Source organism: Balaenoptera borealis (assembly GCF_965194805.1).
Source record: "Balaenoptera borealis genome assembly, chromosome: 20".
Classification (NCBI taxonomy): Eukaryota; Metazoa; Chordata; class Mammalia; order Artiodactyla; family Balaenopteridae; genus Balaenoptera; species Balaenoptera borealis.
The window spans coordinates 49075343-49094721 of NC_138879.1; the positions used below are offsets into that span (position 1 = coordinate 49075343).

The window sequence follows — 19379 nt, forward strand, 5'->3', positions numbered from 1 at the left end:
TAGGTACCAAGGCAGGGTAGTTTCTAATTTGCGGCCATCGGTGTGCGTGTGCTCTGGGTTCCGATCTTTTTGAGGGCAGTGGTCATGCCTTCTGCCCAGCCTGGTGTCCCCTCTGGAGTCTTGGACAGGGCCCTGGAGCTAGCAGGAGGCCGAGAGCCACTGGTGCTCCTTCCTGCTCCAGCACCTTCCAGGCTCCAAGCATCATTTGGGAAATCATTCTGGCAGATGCCCTGTGCTCCCACGTGATAGTCCTCACCGCTTCCTGGAGACTGGTCCAGAGAGAACAGACTGGCTCAGGGGAGAGAGGCTTAGTCCACGAAGGGCTGGGTACGAGGGCCCTTTGCCTGGGACTCGGGGACCTTGATAATAATCTCAGCTGCTCTGGTCCTGCGGGCGTGGACATCTTCCACCTTATGGAGAGAACCGGCCAGTGTGACTATGTATATGAGGGTCCCCCGACCACTGATATGAAAAACCTGCTGGCATTGCCCTCCTCTAGGGTTTGTGTTCCCAGAGAGCCAGGGTGGCTACTGGTCAAGTTTGCTCACAAGCCATCTCCAGGGGAGTAAGCCAGAGGTCCTCAGCTAACCCCACACAGTCCTGTAGATGCTGGGTGGGGGCTTGCCTCCCCTCCCTTCCCTGCATGGTTTTCCCTTCCAGGCTCCCAGACCCACCGAGGAACTGCCCTGTCCGTCCTCACCTCAGGGGACCTGAGGGTAATGCTTCCCTTCCCTGAGCATCTTTCCTCCGTTCCTTTTCTGTCATCATGAGTCTCGGGCTGCAGGCCCATTGAGGAGGAGCAGTGCCTGCTTGGAAAGGGAGGAGTGGCTAGCGGAAGCAAGCTCGTTTCCCACCCAGCTCTGTGGGATCCACAGGCAGGCGAGGGCCAGAGCAGCCAGACATTACCCACAGTGGTAACATCCAAGGCCATAAATGCAAGGGGAGGCTGGTGGCCCTGACTGAGAAGTAGAAGGAGCTGCGTCCGTTCCTTTGTGTGTGACCGTGTGTGCGCGCATGTCTTGAGTGTTGAGTCTTGGCTCTTTGGTTCTTGTGTTAGTTACAGACTGGATCAGGAGGGAGGGGACCCCACTCTCCAGTCATCGGAGTGAGTCCAAGGTCCAGGAATAAAGGAGGAGGAAGGCAGATGGAGGTGCAGAAAGGGGGATTGGCAGGGTTGAGGTTAATGGGGTCACATGGGTCCTCCACCAAGCCAGATGTTCACACAGCCTCCTTACCTGGCTTCCTGGAGGACAGGTGACAGGGACAGGCAGGGGCTGTGCCAGGGTAGCTGGGCCTGCCTGGGCTGACGGGAGCCAGGCTGGGGTGGTGTCTGAGCCCCAGGGCCAGGGTTTCCTCTGGAAAGAGGGAGGGCGGGGGTCTGTAGGGAACATGGCTTCTCTCATGAAGGGGGCTTGGGGTTGGAGCTGTCACCCTCACTGGCAGGACATGGGCTGGAACAAAGTACAGAAGCATTCTCTCCAGGTGGCAGTGGGGGTCCTTTGGTCATTTAAGTGGGACCAGGTTGGGGTCTGACTCTTGGCTGCTTCAGGGTGGGGCTCTGGAGAAGCAAACAGTTGCAAAATTGGGGGCTTTGTGGCTCAGCCTGGTCTTCTTAGGCTCTTAATTCTGTTATCCTTGCCTCTCCCTCCTGTCCCAAGATATAGCCAGGGCATGTCCTGGACACCAGAGTCCCTCGTCCGGAGACTCCCCCAGGTTCTGCCCAGCTGGCCCTGTGCGTAACCATTGCTCTGAAGGCTTTTTCGTGGCACGCATTCTCCCTACTGATTGGACTGTAAACCAGCACTCCCTGGTCACCAGCAAGGGCCAGATGGAAAGTGGGGAGTGTGTGAGAGCAGCGGACTTGTCGCAATTGTGTTGTCATGGTGACACAACTCTGTTTAGCTGCCTCTCCACGGTCCTAGCCCACATGGACTAAAATAAGTTTTACCTGCAGTATACACAGTAGGCAGCCCTGTCTTCCCAAAGTCTGACCAGGACGTGTGTGTGTGTGTGTGTGTGTGTGTGTGTGTGTGTGTGTGTGTGTGTGTGTGTTTAGGGACAAAGGGGCCCCCCCAGGGAGGATGAATTGAAAACGTTTACCCCTCTCCCCTTCTTTTCCTTCCCAGTCCTGGATCTCTTTAGACCTGTGGTTCTCAGACCTCAGCATTACAATCACCTGGAGAGACTGTGAAAACACAGATTCCTGGGCCCCATCACCCGGGAGTCTGGTGTGCACCTGAGGATGTGCATTTCTAACAGGTTTCTGGGTGATGCTGGTGCTGTGGTGCAGGAACCGCACTGGGAGAAGCCCTGCCTAAGATTTTAGCACATCCTGGCAAAGAAATGCACCGGCTCTATTTTCTGCATGTGTTAGACTGTGTCCTTCAGCCCAGCTGCTGTTAGAGGAGAGAGGGGAGGGGCAGACAGGCCCCCACTCACCTCTTCTGTGTTCTGTGGCCTAACAGGAAGCAGGAGCTGGCCAACAGCTCGGATGTGACCCTCCCAGACCGGCCGCTGTCCCCTCCTCTCACTGCGCCTCCCACCATGAAGGTAAGAGGCTTCCGGCTGGTAAGTGGGGAGGGGAAGTGGGCGACGAAAGTGCTGTTGCTTTGGCCCCTGGCGCGGCTGCTTCTGTCCCCATGGGGGCCTTGGAGTGTCTCCACACCTCTGAAGGCAGCGTCCACTTGAGATTACCAATGTAGGAGGAAAGTGTGATTGTGAGATTCAGGGGTGTCAAGGGGCAGTGAGGAAATAGACTGGGGCTGAATGGGGTGGGCGGGATGCTTGGTGATTAGCGAGAGGCCTTGTGGAGCTGTAGGTTCCGGCACAAGGGGCCCAGGCGGGAGTAAGTGGAGACACTCAGAATGCAGCTGGGAGCCTTACGGGGCTACTGCCCAGAAGGACTGCCTGGGGCTGGGACCCTCCTGGGACTTGAATGGCACTTGTGTGCTGCTCTACCTGCCTCTGACTGGCCTCCTGGGCTGGCCCTGTCACCCTAATCTCTGTGGGAGAGTTGCCTTGGAGGTTCTGGGAGCCAGTAATTCTTTTCCTATTAGCACTTCATTCACAAATCTCTTTCCTGGGAGACTACATCCCAGGACCCTGAGGGGGCTGCATCCTCTCTACACCGAGCTCTTCCCCTTTACTGTTCAGTCTTCCTGGCAGGGTGGCCACATGGGCCTGAGCTGGCCCTCAGGGAGGACTTTGGTTCAGCCAGTATTCCTGCCTAAGCAGCAATGCACCTCCCTCCTTCCCTCACTTTGCCAGGTGAGGACTAGCTCTGAAGACGTCACCTGAGTCATCTGAGGGGACATCTAGGCCAGCCCCCATCTCTGTCCTGGGGTTCTGCTACAAGGTGACTCACAGGGAAATAATTAGGTATCTCTTTCCTGGGAGTCCCTGTTGTACCCCCTCTTCCCTGACCTAATCTGTTGCAAAGTGATACCCTCAAAGGAGGTAGATAAAAGCCATCTTCCCATTATCATCCCACATTGAATGCCCATCACACACAGAACTGCGGGAGAATATCACAGAATGGCAGTCAGAGCCTGTCCTGGTTGAATTAGGAATGCAGGAGTGGGTAGGGTGCAGGGCTGACCTAGGAGACAGCTCTGCTCTCCTCCTGGTGGGGTACCCAGGGGCATTGAACGCCAGACCACCTTCATCAGCCTAGTCACAGTGCTGGCATCCGAGCCAGGTGCTGGGGTGGCTTGTTTGCACAGGGAATTACTGACACATATCGCCATTCTGAGTTTTAGTCCCTTGGTCTGCAGAGTTGGGTGTGGGATGTTTGTCTCTTTGCTCATGGATGGCGGGAGTTTGCAGGGAGGAATTCTGAAAGTCTCCTAGGAGGAGTCACTGAGTTCTCTTGGCAGGCTTTACTTATGTGCTCATTTAATTTACCCAACACCCAATATTTATTTAAATGTTGTGTTAGTCAAGACTCTTGGTGGCAAGTGACAGAAACATAACTCGCTTTGGCTTAAGCATAAAAGAAAATTTATTGCCTTCATAATGGCAAGTATAGATTCCAGGCACGGCTGCATCCTCGAAATCCGTCTCTTACCATTTCTCTTCTGTGTTTCATCCTCTGTCAAGCTCTGGCTCTGTGGTGGCAGATGGTGACAGTAGCTCCTACTTGCTAAGTAACTCCAGTGGAAAGAAGAGTATCATTTTTTCCCCAGTAGTTCTAACAAAAGTCCCAGGGAGGAAACTCATTGGCTGGGCTTAGGTCACATGTCTGTCTCAGAGATGGAAGGCTCTGATTGGCCAGACCTGGGTCTCTTGCCCACCGTCTAAACCAGTTGTCCCCAACTTTTTTGGCACCAGGGACCGGTTTTGTAGAAGACCCATTTTTCCACAGACCGGCAGTGGGTGGGGGGGTGGAATGGTTTCGGGATGATTCAAGCGCATTTCATTTATTGTGCACTTTATTTCTATTATTATTACATTGTAATATATAATGAAATAATTATACAACTCACCATAATGCTGACAGGAGGTGGAGCTCAGGTGGTAATGCGAGCGATGGAAAGCAGCTGTAAATACAGATGAAGCTTTGCCCACCACTCACCTCCTGTTGTGCGGCCCGATTCTGAACAGGCCGCGGACTGGTACCGGTCCACGGCCCGGGGGTTGGGGATCCCTGGTCTAAACTGTAAGAACGGATAATGGGGGAGGGGTGGCGGTTTAAAGGAAAATGGAAGGTGCTACAATGAGAGGAAGAGGAAACAGATGCAGGGCAGGCAAGACCAACAGCTTTCTACTACACGTGCTGACCATGTGCCAGGTCTAGTGCTGAGCACTGGGGACCTAGTAGCAACAAGGCAGTATGATCCCTGTTCTCTTGGAGTTTGTCATCCAGCTACGGAGACAAAAGTTGAAAAAATAATTTCAGGAATGAGGGATGGACAGTTACGTGTGATGAATGTTCCAAAGGAGAAGCACAGCATAGCTAGGACAATATAAGGTCTGTGGAGGGGAGATCTAATCGAGTCTTGGAGAGGGTCAGGGAGGACTTTGAGGAAGTGAACCCTGAGAGTGGAGTAGGACTTAGTGAAGCAGAAGTGCAGTCAAGGTGGAGGAAAGTGTTCTAGATGCTTGTCACTCAGAGTGAGGCCAAGAGAACAGCTGCACCTGCCTCATTTGGGAACTCCTTAGAAATGCAGTCTCTCAGGCCTCACTGCAGACCACTGAATCAGGACCTGCATTTTACCAACATTCCCTAGTGATTCACATGCACATTACAGCTCCAGAAGCACTACTGTAGGCTCCGTCCTCCCTGAGGCAGGAGAGAAGGTTATTCTCAAGGAACAAGAATGGCTAGAGCACTCACAGTTAGGGACAAAGGGGCAGACCCTTGGAAGTTTTGCTCAAGATTTTGGGCTTTATCCTAACTAGGGGCATTGAAGTCATTGAAGATTTTAGTCAGAAGAGTAAGGTGACAGGACTTTTGCAAAGTAACCCCGGCTCGTGTGGAGGATGTGTGGGATGGAACGGAGTGGAAGTGGGGTGAGTTGGGAGGCCACTGCAGGAGTCCAGTGGGAGAGGACTGACTCTGAGGGGCCTGTGACCACCTGGAAGTGATCAGATCTCAGAGATCTCCCAGGAGGTGGATTGGTGAGATATGAGGATTTGGGGAGAGGTAGGAAGCAAGAATGGTCCCAGGTTTGGATCAGCCGGATAAACGATACAGCCATTCTCTGAGAGGGGGTGACCCAGGAGGGAGGATGAGGATTTAAGTTCTAAGTGCTGACTTGGACATGCTTGAGACACCGATGGGGGTGTCATTGGGGGCCAGGCTCAGAAGAAGGGTGTGACTGGAGATAAAAATCTGGAGCCATTTTTGCAGAGATGGGAATTGAAGCTGGGGGTGGAGGGGTGGGTGGGTTGGTGAACTCTCCAGGGAGAGGATGGAGTGAGAAGATGGGAGATTCCTGGGGTGGCCTCCCCAGGGAAAGGCTGGTGTGGACGAGGCTGGGGACAGGGTGAGAGAGATGGGCAGGTGTGTCAACTACGGTGGCGAGGCCAGGTACCATGTGGAGCTCACGGTGGCCTCTGGGGTCAGTGTCCCGGTGGCTACTTACAACTACGACGCTCATTTATGTCTCCCCAGCCTGCTCAGCACGGCGGGAGCAGCCGTGTCGGGACTGCATTTACCAAGTCATGTTGTTAGCCCAGCGCGTCCCTGCATCGAGTTCAGGGCAGCGACTGCGTCCTGTTCTGTGGGTTCCTGGTTCTGGTAGATGTTTATGGTGTGTTAAGTATTCTGGAATCCAGGTTGGAGGAGCAGGCACTTCCCTTCCACTCCTCTGGTTTTGTCTGAATCTCCTATCCCAGCAGACCCTCTTTCTCCAGGTAATATTTTTCTAAATTAAGCCAGAATACAGGGACTTCCCTGGTCGTCCAGTGGTTAATCTCCGCGCTTCCACTGCAGGGGCCACGGGTTCGATCCCTGGTCGGGGAAGTTCTCATGCTGCACGGTGCGGCCAAAAAAAAAAAAAAAAGAAAAGCCTGAATACATGTGTTCTTCAAGATGTGGACTGAAGCCCCCTCCTTCCCTATCAGTTTCACCTGTGGAGTCACCTGTGTAGGTCTGGGCTCCCGCCTGCGATGTCCTCTCCAGGGTGGGATTAGGCCTCTGCTTTGCTGATACCTCCCAACTTCCCCAGGTTATTACTGCACGTCGAGGTCTGAGACACTGAGGGTGGAGGCTGGAATCTCTCCAGGGTCACTGGCCCTGGAGTTCCATCAGCCCCCCACCCCTCCCAGCATCTGGGCAGTGGAGGAGGGTCTCATTTGGTTCCCTTGGCAGTGTAGGCTTGGGTTAGGGGTGGCAGTGAAACCCCTTTGGTATTGGTTAGCTTGGGAGTCACAAAATGTCAGGGATGGGTGATCCATTTCCTTTTTAGGGAAGCTGGAGGCCAGGAGGTGGGGAATGACTTGGCCAAGGTCCCATTGAAGATAGCTGTGTTCCTCCTGTAGTCATAGAGTAAGTTCAGTTCTAAGACCCAAACCATTTTTGATAAGATGCTCTCATCCCACCCCACACACCAGGGACAACCTCCTCTAGTTGCTTCCCCCATTGGGAAGGGACTGCTGGAGCAGAAGCTGGCCTCCAGCCCGAGAAGCGCCCCTCCCTCCCCAGGCCCCTGCCCCCCACTGGCCTGCCTGCTGCAACTGGTCCTTTACGCCCCCTTCTCCACCTCGTTGTGTTTGTGGTTTTCAAGGGAATTTTTTTTTTTCTCGCTAATATGAAACTGAGAAAAAGCCACCAAAGAGATGCTGAGCAGATGGGCAGAACGAGAGCCCAGTTCCCAGCCGGAATTCAAACTGTGGATGGCTCAGGGTGGGCTGGGAGAGGGGCTTGGGGCTGTCTCCCTGGGAATGCTGTGGATTGTTTCCAAGCCCACATCTTTTATGATCTGGTTTTCATGCCCAAATGGATCACCAGGCACCAAGGAGAGCGGGTGTGTGCCCAGCATTGCACTAGGCCCCGTGTGGTCAAACTAAGGCCGCCGTCCTCGTCCCTCAAAGAACCGGCTGTCTTCGGGGGGCCTTAACCGAGCAGAAGAAACCATATGGCTGAGCATGTGACAAGTTGCAGTGTGTCATGTGGCTTCTCAGTGGGGGGGAGGGGAGTGAGGATGGCTTCATGGGGAGGTGGGTGGGGGAGTTGGAAGGGACCCTAATGGCAAGCACGGGGGTTGAGTGACCCCCTGGGACCGACCATACAACAGCCTTTTGGGCTTGAAGGGGTTGGGATTGACCCTCCTGATCCTTTTCCAGCTCACAGTAAGTGCACGGGGCGTTCTGTCGAAGGTGGTGATGCTGGGACTTGGCGTGTCCTTGATCTGAATTGTCACACTCGTCTCTGGAGCCCCAGCAGGCCTGGGCTGGCCCGATCAGCTGGGAGGTGACCCTTTCTCAGCCTTCTCCATCCCTCTTTGTGCCAGTCTGAGGGCAGCCTCCTCCACCCCAGACCTTCTCCTTTCCCGAAGAGAACAAGGAGGCCTGGGGTGCCCGCTGTGGGGGGAGCAGAAAGTCTCACGCCTGCTTTGCCCCCCTGGTACTTTGCTCTCCATCACTCACCGATGCCCTCGAAACCCTCAGTGATGGGTCAGGCAGGTGCAAAGTCCCCACATGTTGGGGAAGAAAGTGGAGGTCAGAGGTGCCTCCTCTGCACTCCCTTCATTCCCTGTGGGCAGAGCTGTGCTGGGTCTCTGCCTCCTGCCCTCCCAGGCTCCCTAACTGCCCACCAGCCACTTTCTGTCCTGGGTGGGGAGGCGCTGGGGTTTCCTTTCCAGCTTGTAGCACTGCCCCAGGCCCGATGCCATCTCTTACTTTGCCTCTGGTTCCTGCCCTGTCTTCTGTTCTTACTGAGAGAAGAGACCACCCACCCACCTCTGTCAGGGTTGAGTCAGGGGGTGTCAGCCCCTGTCACATCTACCAAGTTTGTATGAACGAGGTGAGGAGGCGTCTGTGGGAAGGATGTTGGGACCCCTCTTGGGCGGAGGCAAGAAGGGCTCAAGGACACCAGCAAGGGGGTTTGGTTTCCCCTCTTCAAGAAAGCTCTGCAGTGGGGGGCGTGACAGTTGGGACAAGCATTTGTTGCGGCCCATGACCACCGCTGCAGGAGGTTCAGCTGGCTTTCTTGTTGGCCCTCCTAGGAGAGCTGTCTCTGGTCCCCACACAGACCCTATTTATGTCGCTGGTCCAGATGCTGTCTCCTCAGGAACCACTTCCCAGGAGGCCTCTGATTTCATACAGGCCAGTGGACAGGGGAGCCCAAGGGCAGCGCAGATGCGAGGGGGGCTTAACCTGGTTCTGCATCTGTTGGGGGGCACCTTGGAGGCTTAGAGAGCCGGGAGATGTCTGTGTGTGCACCACCTGCATGAACCCACCCCTCATGTGTGCACATGTGTATATTGTACCTGATTTTGTTCATTGTTTTAAGGCCAATGAGCCTACACTTCTTGCAAATTACTTTAGGTGTAACCGGAATTTTAAAAATTTACATACATTGAAATGCATAAATCTTAACTTTGTACTTTTATTAGTGGATACACCCATGGGACCCATACTCTGATTCAGATAGAAGACCTTTCTCTTCCCCCAGAATGTTCCACTATGTCCCTTCCTAGTCAATCCCAACCCCCGCCCCTCAGGAAGCAACCAGTATTCTGATTTTTTATTTCCACTGTAAATTAGTTTTGCCTGTTCTAGAACTGAATTTAAAAGGAGTCCTGAGGACTTCCCTGGTGGTCCAGTGGTTAAGACTCTGCTTCCAGTGAGGGAGGCCCGAGTTCGATCCCTGGTCAGGGAACTAGATTAAAAAAAAAAAATAAAAGGAATCACATAGTCTGTACTTGTTTGTGTCCAGCTCAGCATAATATCTGTGAGATTCACCCATGATGTAGAGTGTTATCGGTAGTTTGTTCCTTTTTATCCCCACTGTATGAATACAGCACAGTTTGTTTATTTTCCTGTTGAGCGACATTTGGGTTGTTTCCAGTTTTGAGCTATAATGAATAACCAAATGCTCTGAATATTCTGGTATAAGTTTTGTTTTGTTTTGGACATGTGTTTTCATTTCTCTTAGGTAAATACCTAGAGGGAAATGGCTGGGTCAAAGGGGAGGTGAATGTTTAACTTTATATGAAACCGCCAAACTTTTAGCCAGGTGGTTGTACCATTTTATGTCTCTACCAGCAGTGTTATGAGAGCTCTAACTGCTTCACATCCTTGTCAACATTTGCCATTGTCAGTCTATTTAATTTTAGCCGCTTGAGTGGGTGTGTAAGGAGGGATATTTCATTGTGGCTTTAATTTGCATTTGTCTGATGACTAATGACGTTGAACACTTTCTCATATGCTTGTGGACCATTCTTACAGTTCCTTTGCCCCTCCTCCCCCTTTAAAATTGGGTTGTTTGTCTTCCTGTAGGCATTCTTTACATATTCTAGATACAAGCTCATTCCTTGTCTTAACAGTGTCTTTGATGAACAGAAGTTTTAATTTTGATGATGTCCAATTTATGGATTTTTTTTCATTTTGTGTCTGTAGCTTTCTTTGCTTATTCCATATCACAAAGATTTTCTTCCATGTTTTCTTCTAGAAGTTGTCTAGTTTGAGCTATAGATCTAAGATCCATCTCAATTTAATTTAATTGTATGGCATGATATAGGCATTGTTGGGCAGCAAGCCTTATACTCGCCCAGCCTCGAGACAGAAGAAAGAGCCCAGAGTCAGTGACAGAGCCATCGATGGTTTAATGGACAGGGGATCTTACATGTCTGAAGCAAGGTCCTGGAATGACACCCCACTGTGTGAGGCAGACCAGGGCAGGACAAGGCAGCAGTCTTCACTACTGGAGGGGAGTGGGAGGATACCCGTTGTAGGGGGAATTGACTTGACATCAGGTTGGCTCATTGGTTACCAGGGAAACCAGCAGAGGAGCATGTCCTTCACCGCCCCTTTGATACGCTATCATGGTGGAGGTGTTCTGATCTAAAGAATAGAACTAGCTGCGTCGGGGGGGGGCAAGTATGTAGGCATGTACTGATTAGGCTCTATGACTAAGAGGGAAAGTCTGTCAGGTGAGTAGGGTGTAGGTGAGGCAGGGACTGGTTGAGCAGGGGGATGTATAGTGAGCAAGAGAATAGCCATCTTGAGTGGCCTGATGGTACCGGTGTCTAGGTCCATTTATTCCCATATGGATATCCAGTCATTGAAAAGACTTAGGGTTGCTTTGGTACCTTAGTCAAAAATCTGCTGGCTATATACACGCACCCATGCATGTGTATGGTTGTCTCTGTAAGCCGTGATGTTTCTCTAGATCAGGGCTGGCAAATGTGTGACACTTGTGCCATCCCACCAGGCTTCTGCCCCTATGGCAGATGTTAGTCATGATCATGGCACCCTTGCCCATGAGTTTAGATGTGGATTCAGAATCCTCTCCAACAAAGCCCTGCAGGTAGCTACCACCAGTCATTTGGAGCTGACACTTGAGATGAATTGCTTCTGGCATCTCTGATTGAACTTGGCGGAAGAGGTTAAGTTGTTTGCTCGATGTCCCACAGCTGGTGAGGGCAGGGCCAGGATTTGGACTCGGGTCTGTCTGTGTGGCTCGGAAGCCTGTGCTGTCTTAACCACACTCCAGACTGCTTTCCGTGAGTCATGGGAGCATGTTACTTAATCTCCCTGACCTCCGGTTTCTTCCCCTGTAGAATGAGGACAATGGCCACCTGGAGGAGCGGGTGTGAGGAGTAATGAGGTAAACCATGACGCAGCTAGTGGAGTGCTTAACACATAGTGGGGACTCAGTAAGTGGTTGTGATAGTAATGATGATAATAATGATGGTGATGATGGTGATGGTGATGGTGATGATGATGATGGTGGTGTTGATGGTGATGATGATGACGATGATGATGATGTAGTTCTTGCCCTTGAGAAACATACAGAGGGCTTCTCTCTAGGGAACTGGGAGCCACCAGCACATGAGAGTCCTTTGCCTGTTCCCGTGGAGCCTTCTGAACTGGAGGCCCCGGGGGGCGCCCTGCCTCCTAGAAATTGCGAACGGAGCCCAAACCTCAGGCTTTGGCTTAGGCATCCAGTTCACTAGGGCCTTATTCCTCCTCTCCTTTGTTTCAGGCGAGCGGGCCAGCTGGGCTTCCAGAATGGTCTCTCTGGGAACCCTACCTCTCTCCTTTGATTCTCCAGCCCATCTCCCTTTCCTTCTGACAGGCCACATGGTCTCCTCCATCATGGAGGTTAATCCAGTTCCTTTGACCTGGACCCAGATCCCTTTGAGGCTCTTTCTCAAAAAGGTGACACATATGGAGTAGCAGTTAAGAACACAGTTTCTGGAGCCAGCTTGCCTGGTGTAAGGCTTTGCCACTTCCTAGCTGTGTACCGTCTCTGGGCCTCAATGTCCTCATCTGTAGAGTAGGGATATGAGAGTACCTGCCACGTGTGGTTGTTATGGGGATTAATTGAGATGATGTACATTTATCACTTAGAGGCACGTGGTGTGTGCTGCAGAAATGTTAGTACTTATTATTCCTCCAGAGAACAGCAGTGCTCGGAGGGGAAGTCTGGAAGGAAGTACACTGATTTTTCTATTGCTAGTATAGTTCCTCCTCAGGACTCCCTGATGCCCTGCCTGGTACCCAGGACTGAGGTGCCTCTCCATAACCAATGAACAAAAATTGAAATTGCATTTTGTGTGACTGGCCCCACCTGAGCCCTATGTATCAGACCCAAAACCCTGCCTGATAAGTATGGATGACAGTAAGGGTATTGGAAAAAGGCCAAAACCAAAGATCCTGCCCAACAAACTCAGATGGACCTAGGGGAGGGGTCTTTAGGAAGGAAGCATCCCTCTGGATCATGTTCCCATCACTTGAAGTCAGGCTGCCCTGAGCTAATCAGTGTTCACAGACCAGGTGGTCCCCACGGTGATAGGGAGAACCTGTAAGGCCAGTGTCCTCATGAAGGATTTTAGGATTGGACTGAGTGGAGATCTGGATAATTCAAGGCCATGGAGAGTCCCGGGGTTGGCCTTGGAATGCATTTTATAATCTGTTTGTCCCCATCAGAAGGTTCCTTCCTAATTCCTTTTGCCTGCGGCTAGTATTGAAACGAGGCTATATTTCTAGACAGATACTAACCTTGTGCCCTGATAGAGCACTTGGCATTCAGGGCGTCTCCTTGGGGATGCTTCGAATGCTGCTGTAGCCCTAGTCATGCCACCTGCCTTTGAAGGCCTGGCAGCTGTCCTACCCCATAACTTAGCCTCTAGTTTACAACATCCCTGCTTGTTTTAGGTCCTGCCTTCCTTGATGGACCATCCTGGGTCTGGCATACAGAGCCCGGGCCTGGCCCTGGGCCTTAGTAACAACTGTGTGACATTGTGCAGTTCGGTCATATCCTAGGAACCTCAGTTCCTTCATCTGTGGGACTAAGCCCACCCCGTAGGGTTGCTGTGAGGATTACAGGAGGAAGCGGGTGGGCAAGGGCTTCATACCAATGTAACACCACACAGGTGTTATATTGGTATGTGATGGATACTCGTGGTTTTTATCGTGGGCAGTGAGCTAAATGCTTGTGGGGTGGTTTCGTTGATTATCCCACTCCTCTTCTGGCTGCCATAGACACTTCTGCACTGAGACCGGCTCAGGAGTGGGGTCCTGCCAGATTCCATGCCCCGCCTCGCATCCCCACCCCATGCGTGCCTGGGGGTCATGTCATTGACCTGACACTCAAGCCCAGTGTGTCTGGTGCTTTGTGGGACAGCGGACAGTGGGTTTTGTGTTTGTTCCTGGAGGGAGTCACCCCCGCAATATGAGTCCCGTAGGTACCTCCTGTGTGTCCCCCTCCTGTTGGCTTTTTTCCCCTGGACCCCTAGTAGATTCCCTGTTCTTGGATGAGTGTGGAGATGGAGTTTCAGGCCTTAGGGTGTGTATTCATTTCCTGGGGCCACTGTAACAAATTACCACAAACTTCATGGCTTAAGACAACAGAAATTTATTCTCTCACAGCTCTGGAGGCTAGAAGTCTGAAATCAAGGTGTCGGCAGGGCTGAGCTCCCTCCAAAGGCACTAGAGGAGGCAGATCCTTGCTTGCTTCTTCCTGTAGGTGTGTAGGTGGCTATAGGCATTCCTTTGGTTTGGGCCTGCATGATTCCACTCTCTGCCTCCGTCTTCACATGGCCTTCTCTTCTCCCTGGGTCTGTGGGTCTCTTATAAGGATTTAGGGCCCACCTGGATCCACCTGGCTCTCATCTCAAGATGCTTAATTATACCTGCAAAGACCGTTTTTCCAAATCAGGTCACATTCACAGATTCTTGGGTGGACATATCTTTTTTGGGGGGCACCGTTTAACCCACTATAGGGTGTGAGCGGCCCTCTTTCAGGAGCCCCCGATGGGAGCCTGGTGAGGCCCAGAAGCTATACCAGCACCTGCTTACTCTTGTAGTTGGAGGTCATTCAGGTGTGACTGCAGGTGTGTGTATGTGTGTGATGGGGCAGGGCGTTGCTGGAGCAGGACTGGGAGGAACTGGCCCAATGCAGCGCCAGCTCCATGGCCCAAGGGGGCAGGACATGTTCTCCTATCCTTGTTGTCACAGGGCCTGGTACATAAAGGGCCCAGAGCAGGTGCTTCATAAACACTTAGTGGTCGGTGCTTAATACATACTCATAATAGGTGATTTATGAATTCTCATCGATTGATCCAGCCTTGAGAATGTGGCATTGAACTAAAAAAGCCCAGTATTTTCTTGGAGAATTTTTTTTTTAAAATAAATTTATTTATTTATTTATTTATGGCTGTGTTGGGTCTTCATTGCTGCACGCGGGCCTTCTCTAGTTGTGGCGAGCGGGGGCTACTCTTCGTTGCAGTACGCGGGCTTCTCATCGCGGTGGCTTCTCTTGTTGCGGAGCACGGGCTCTAGGCATGCGGGCTTCAGTAGTTGTGGCACGCGGGCTCAGTAGTTGTGGCTCGCGGGCTCTAGAGCACAGGCTCAGTAGTTGTGGCGCATGGCCTTAGTTGCTCCGGGGCATGTGGGATCTTCCCGGACCAGGGCTCGAACCCGTGTCCCCTGCATTGGCAGGTGGATTCTTAACCACTGCGCCACCAGGGAAGTCCCATCTTGGAGAATTTTTATAAGATTTTTTTTTGCAAGTGAACAGCAATCCCTCACCCTACACCCTATTTATTTTTAAATAAAGTGATACATGCTTCTTATAAAAAAATGTAAGCAATTTTAAAGTATAAAGTAAAAAAATCCAAAACAAAACTCTAGTAATAATCCCACCATCCAGCCATATTCATCATTACCATTTGCTAAACCTCCAGACATCTCGGCATCATGCACACAGACAGAGGCATAAATAAATGGGATCTGACTTACTTCACTCTGTATGACAGACTCTAGGTCCATCCACCTCACTACAAATAACTCAATTTCATTTCTTTTTATGGCTGAGTAATATTCCATTGTATATATGTACCACATCTTCTTTATCCATTCATCTGTCAATGGACACTTAGGTTGCTTCCATGTCCTGGCTGTTGTAAATAGAGCTGCAATGAACATTGTAGTACATGACTCTTTTTGAATTATGGTTTTCTCAGGGTATATGCCCAGTAGTGGGATTGCTGGGTCATATGGTAGTTCTATTTTTAGTTTTTTAAGGAACCTCCATACTGTTCTCCATAGTGTCTGTATCAATTTACATTCCCACCAACCGTACAAGAGGGTTCCCATTTCTCCACACCCTCTCAAAGTGAGAGAGTGGCATGGACTTACATATACTACCAAATGTAAAATCGATAGCTAGTGGGAAGCAGCCGCATAGCACAGGGAAATCAGTTTGGTGCTTTGTGACCACCTAGAGGGGTGGGATAGGGAGGGTGGGAGGGAGAGAGATGCAAGAGGGAAGAGATATGGTGATATATGTATATATATAGCTGATTCACTTTGTTATAAAGCAGAAACTAACACACCATTGTAAAGCAATTATACTCCAATAAAGATGTTAAAAAAAAAAGAAATTGCATAAATGAATAAATAAATAAATAAACAAACAAATAAATAAATAAATGGGATTGCACCGTTTGTGCTCATTTGTAATAAAAAAGAGTTAAATTCGATTTTATTTGCATTTAACCAGTGAAGAGAAAACCAGGTGGCTCAGAAGGAGTCACTGAAGTTTAGATAAATGTTTCTGCTCCAGAAGAGATAGTAACCCCTGTAAGAGTCCTCTAAAGATGAGGTAAATTGTTCTATTAAATTATTTTATTAAAAAAATACAGACAAATTTTTGGTTTTCTTTTTTGGCTGCGTTGGGTCTTCGTTGCTGCGTACGGGCTTTCTCTAGTTGCGTTGAGCGGGGGCTACTCTTCGTTGTGGTGTGCGGGCTTCTCATTGTTCTGGCTTCTCTTGTTGCGGAGCACGGGCTCTAGGTGCGTGGGCCTCAGTAGTTGTGGAATGCAGGCTCAGTAGTTGTGGCTCGCAGGCTCTAGAGTGCAGGCTCAGTAGTGGTGGTGCATGGGCTTAGTTGCTCCACGGCCATGTGGGATCTTCCCGGACCAGGGCTTGAACCTGTGTCCCCGGCATTGGCAGGCAGATTCTCAACCACTGTGCCACCAGGGAAGTCCCCAAACAAATCTTTGAGGGTGGTGACATTAATATTTTTTAAATAAATTATTTCCACTTTATACATAGTGTTTGGCTCCCTTCTTTGGGATATGAGGACCAGGTGATTTTGGAGGAGCGGTAGTGCAGTCTGTGCACGGCGTGGCTCACTCCTTTTGAGGGGAACTGCCATACCCTTACCAGCAGCCTGGGCTGCCAGGGTCTGCATCTCCAGGTATGTGGAGAGGTGGAGGAAGCCTTTCAAGAGCTCCAGCCCAGGTCCACGTGGAAATGAAGCAGAACCTGTTGCGGGAGTGAATTGGGTTTGCTAGCAAATGAGACGGCTGAGCTGATTTGATTTGGCAGCAGGACCGAGAAGCTTCTGAAATGTCAGATGTTAATATGATGGCTGGTTGGCTCTAAATGGGAAGCCAGGAGTGAGGGGTGGGTGGCCCGGTGGCATCATCTGCTGTGGAAGGGGAAAAGAGGAGGGACTGGGGAGAGGGGAAATAGGAGGGGGGAGGGGAGGGGAGAGGAGAGGGAAGGAGGGAAAGCATGTGGGAAAAGGCAGGAAGGGGATGAAGGAGGTGAGGTGGATGGGCTGGGTTTGCTTCTTTGAGGATCACGAGCTGGTAGGCCTGAGCCCAGTTTGCCCTCAGATATGCTTTGTTTGACCAACATGGTATTAAAAAATTGATTTCCGTACTATTGGGAGGGATGTGCTCTCTCCAACTATTTTGCCTTATATCCTCCCTGTGCCTAAAGGTATCCAGGTTTAGGACCTTTTCCAGATGCTCTACTACTGTTTCTAGAGTTTTCCCTTCCCAGGGGCTCACCCTGGTGGGTGGCCTGGGCTCAGAGGAGACCAGCATTGCATCTCGCCCCAGAGATGATGATTCTGAAAATCCACTGGACCCCCGATGGCTCCCAGCATCACTGCCTTGTGGATGTCCAGTTGGGTTTCAGGACAGCATTTGAGGGTCCCTTTGGGGTGGTTATTCCGTGGTCGGGAGAGCCAGGCTGTGGGATGTAGGAGACAGGAGCTATGCCTTGTGTAGCTCCGTCTCCTCATGCTTGATGGCCCTTTGTTGAACTGGGAAGATGTGATGCCTACCCTTTGAGGGTATGATGGCTAGGAGGAGGCAAAGCCTCAGAAACCATCTCCGAGACTGACCCAAGATGGGACATGACCTCCACTGAGTGGTCTGGTGGTCCCTGCTTGGGTGTGGAAGCAAGGGTGGCCTGGGTATGCTCAGAAAAGCAGAAAATCTTTGGACGATCCTCTCTCTGTCACTTCCCCATGAGGGGATGTGTCCTGGGGTCTGGGGTGGGGGGAGAGTGGGTCCCTCAGACATTAGAATAGTGAAGGAGAAAGCAGGTCAGGAACCATGGTGAGATCTGAAGAGCAGGAAGGTGGGTCTTCAAAGCCTGGGAGGATTCAGTAAGTGTCAGGGATGGGCCTTGTCACCCCGAGGGCAAAGCTGAGCCACGGATCCAGAGCCTGGGGGTGCCTGAGGTTAGTGCTGGCAGCGGAGGTGGGAACCTTGAAACCCAGGCCTCCCAGGTCATCGGTCCAGCCTGAGTTGTCATGGACAGGCAGGGTCCCAAGTCCTGCTGGCATGGCATGGTCCTCTGCCATCTCTTGGGCAGCCTTTCTCCTTGCTTATGGGTCCCAGGCCCAGTGAAGGTCAGGAGTCCACACCTGGTTTCCTGAAGATCAGCAAAGAGCTTCAAGGCAGTTATCAAAATATCAAAATAACGTTCATCCCAGACTGTGAATATGTGTCACAGAACATTTCAGTTTTGCAGAGCAGGGGCGTGGTGCTAGAGTGTCAGAGTTCCTTCCTGCCCATGGTTATATGGGACTTATATCTGTCGAGAGGTCTGTATTAGTGTCTTATGGCTGCTGAAACAGATGATGACAAACGTAGTAGCTTAAGACAACACAGATTTATCATCTTAGAGTTCTGGAGGTCAGAAGTCTGAGATGGGTCTCATTGGGCTAAAATCGAGGTGTCCATGGGACCGCATTCCTTCTGGAGGCTCTAGGAGAGAATTTATTCATTGCCTTTTCCAGCTTCTAGAAGGCCACCTGCATTCCTTGGCTCCCAGCCCCATTCCACCATCTTCAAAGGCAGCAACATTGATTGGGCCAGGTCCTTCCCACACTGCCATCTCTCTCATTCTCTCTCTTCTGCCTCCTTCTATTATAAGGACTCTTGTTTATATTGGGCCTACTTGGATAATCCAGGGTCCTCCTCTCACCTCAGGGCCAGCTGATCAGCACCCTTAATTCCCTCTGTCACCATTAACCTCACATATTCACAGGTTCTGAGGATTAAGGACAAGAGCATCTTTTGTAGCTGGGTGTTATTCAGCTATGACTAGCTCAGGCCACCTTCATGGTTCAGTAGGAGAGGCTGGGTCTTTTTAGACCTGGGTTCCTTATCTGTAAAATGGGGGAGATTTTTTTACCCCTAGTGGAAACCCTAGAGGCCCAGCACACAGTAGGTCTTCCATCTGTGGTATTCTATGATTCTATGACTGATACTTTGCTTGCCTGATTTCATTGCTTTGTGAGCCCATGACTGATTATATGATTTCAAATGTCCTCCCCTGACCATGGGGTTTGAAGGGTAGGCATGTCACATGTCCCTAAGCTTTTCCATGGAGAAAAGAAGGTCACACAGTGCTCACATCGTCAATCTAGAGCTGAGATGTGACCTTGATTTTGTTACCTTCAGTCAGCAACTTGCCGATCTCCCATCCAGGTGGAAAGATAACCCCTCATGGAGGAAAAAAATGACACACGTGAGCTTCCAGCCCTGATTTGGCGTTGTCCAGTCTTCCCTTGAAAGGAGGTGCCATGGCCTGTCTCCAATCACACGTGTTCATCTTCCTCCCATCTAACCTGAATTTTTCTTCCTGCAAGTTCAGCCTGCTGGCTCTCAGTTTGGCCGGCAGGGAAACAGCAAAGCTGGCCACCAGGTTGATAATGACACCAAATCCCAGTGATCTGCTTCTAACAGATCCCATTCTAAAGTGTCACCACTTCGGTTGCAGGACCACCCTCTGCTTCTTGCTGTTAGAGTGGACCGTGTGTTGTGGGTGTGAGGTCACCTGGGGGCTGAGGGTGGGAAGGAGTGGGAGGGGAGAGAGGCACTTCATTGTGCTGAGACTAGCTGTGCTTAGATAACCCTCCCCAGGTGACCTGCCTGGCGTGGAAAGTCCCCCTCCTG

The 19379-nt window shown here is 51.0% G+C and overlaps 1 protein-coding gene across 13 annotated transcripts in view; it reads left to right on the plus strand.

Annotated features, from left to right (window-relative positions):
* Positions 1 to 19379, plus strand: part of RAP1GAP2 (RAP1 GTPase activating protein 2) — a 215481-nt gene that overhangs the window by 110721 nt on the left and 85381 nt on the right. For 7 of the 13 annotated variants that reach the window (XM_082370628.1, XM_082370634.1, XM_082370638.1 and 4 more), the window contains one exon: positions 2466 to 2568. In XM_082370628.1, coding sequence (XP_082226754.1) covers positions 2466 to 2568 — 103 coding nt within the window. The remainder of the gene's footprint in view (positions 1 to 2465; positions 2569 to 19379) is intronic. The other 6 variants (XM_082370633.1, XM_082370635.1, XM_082370639.1 and 3 more) reach the window with 1 other exon arrangement.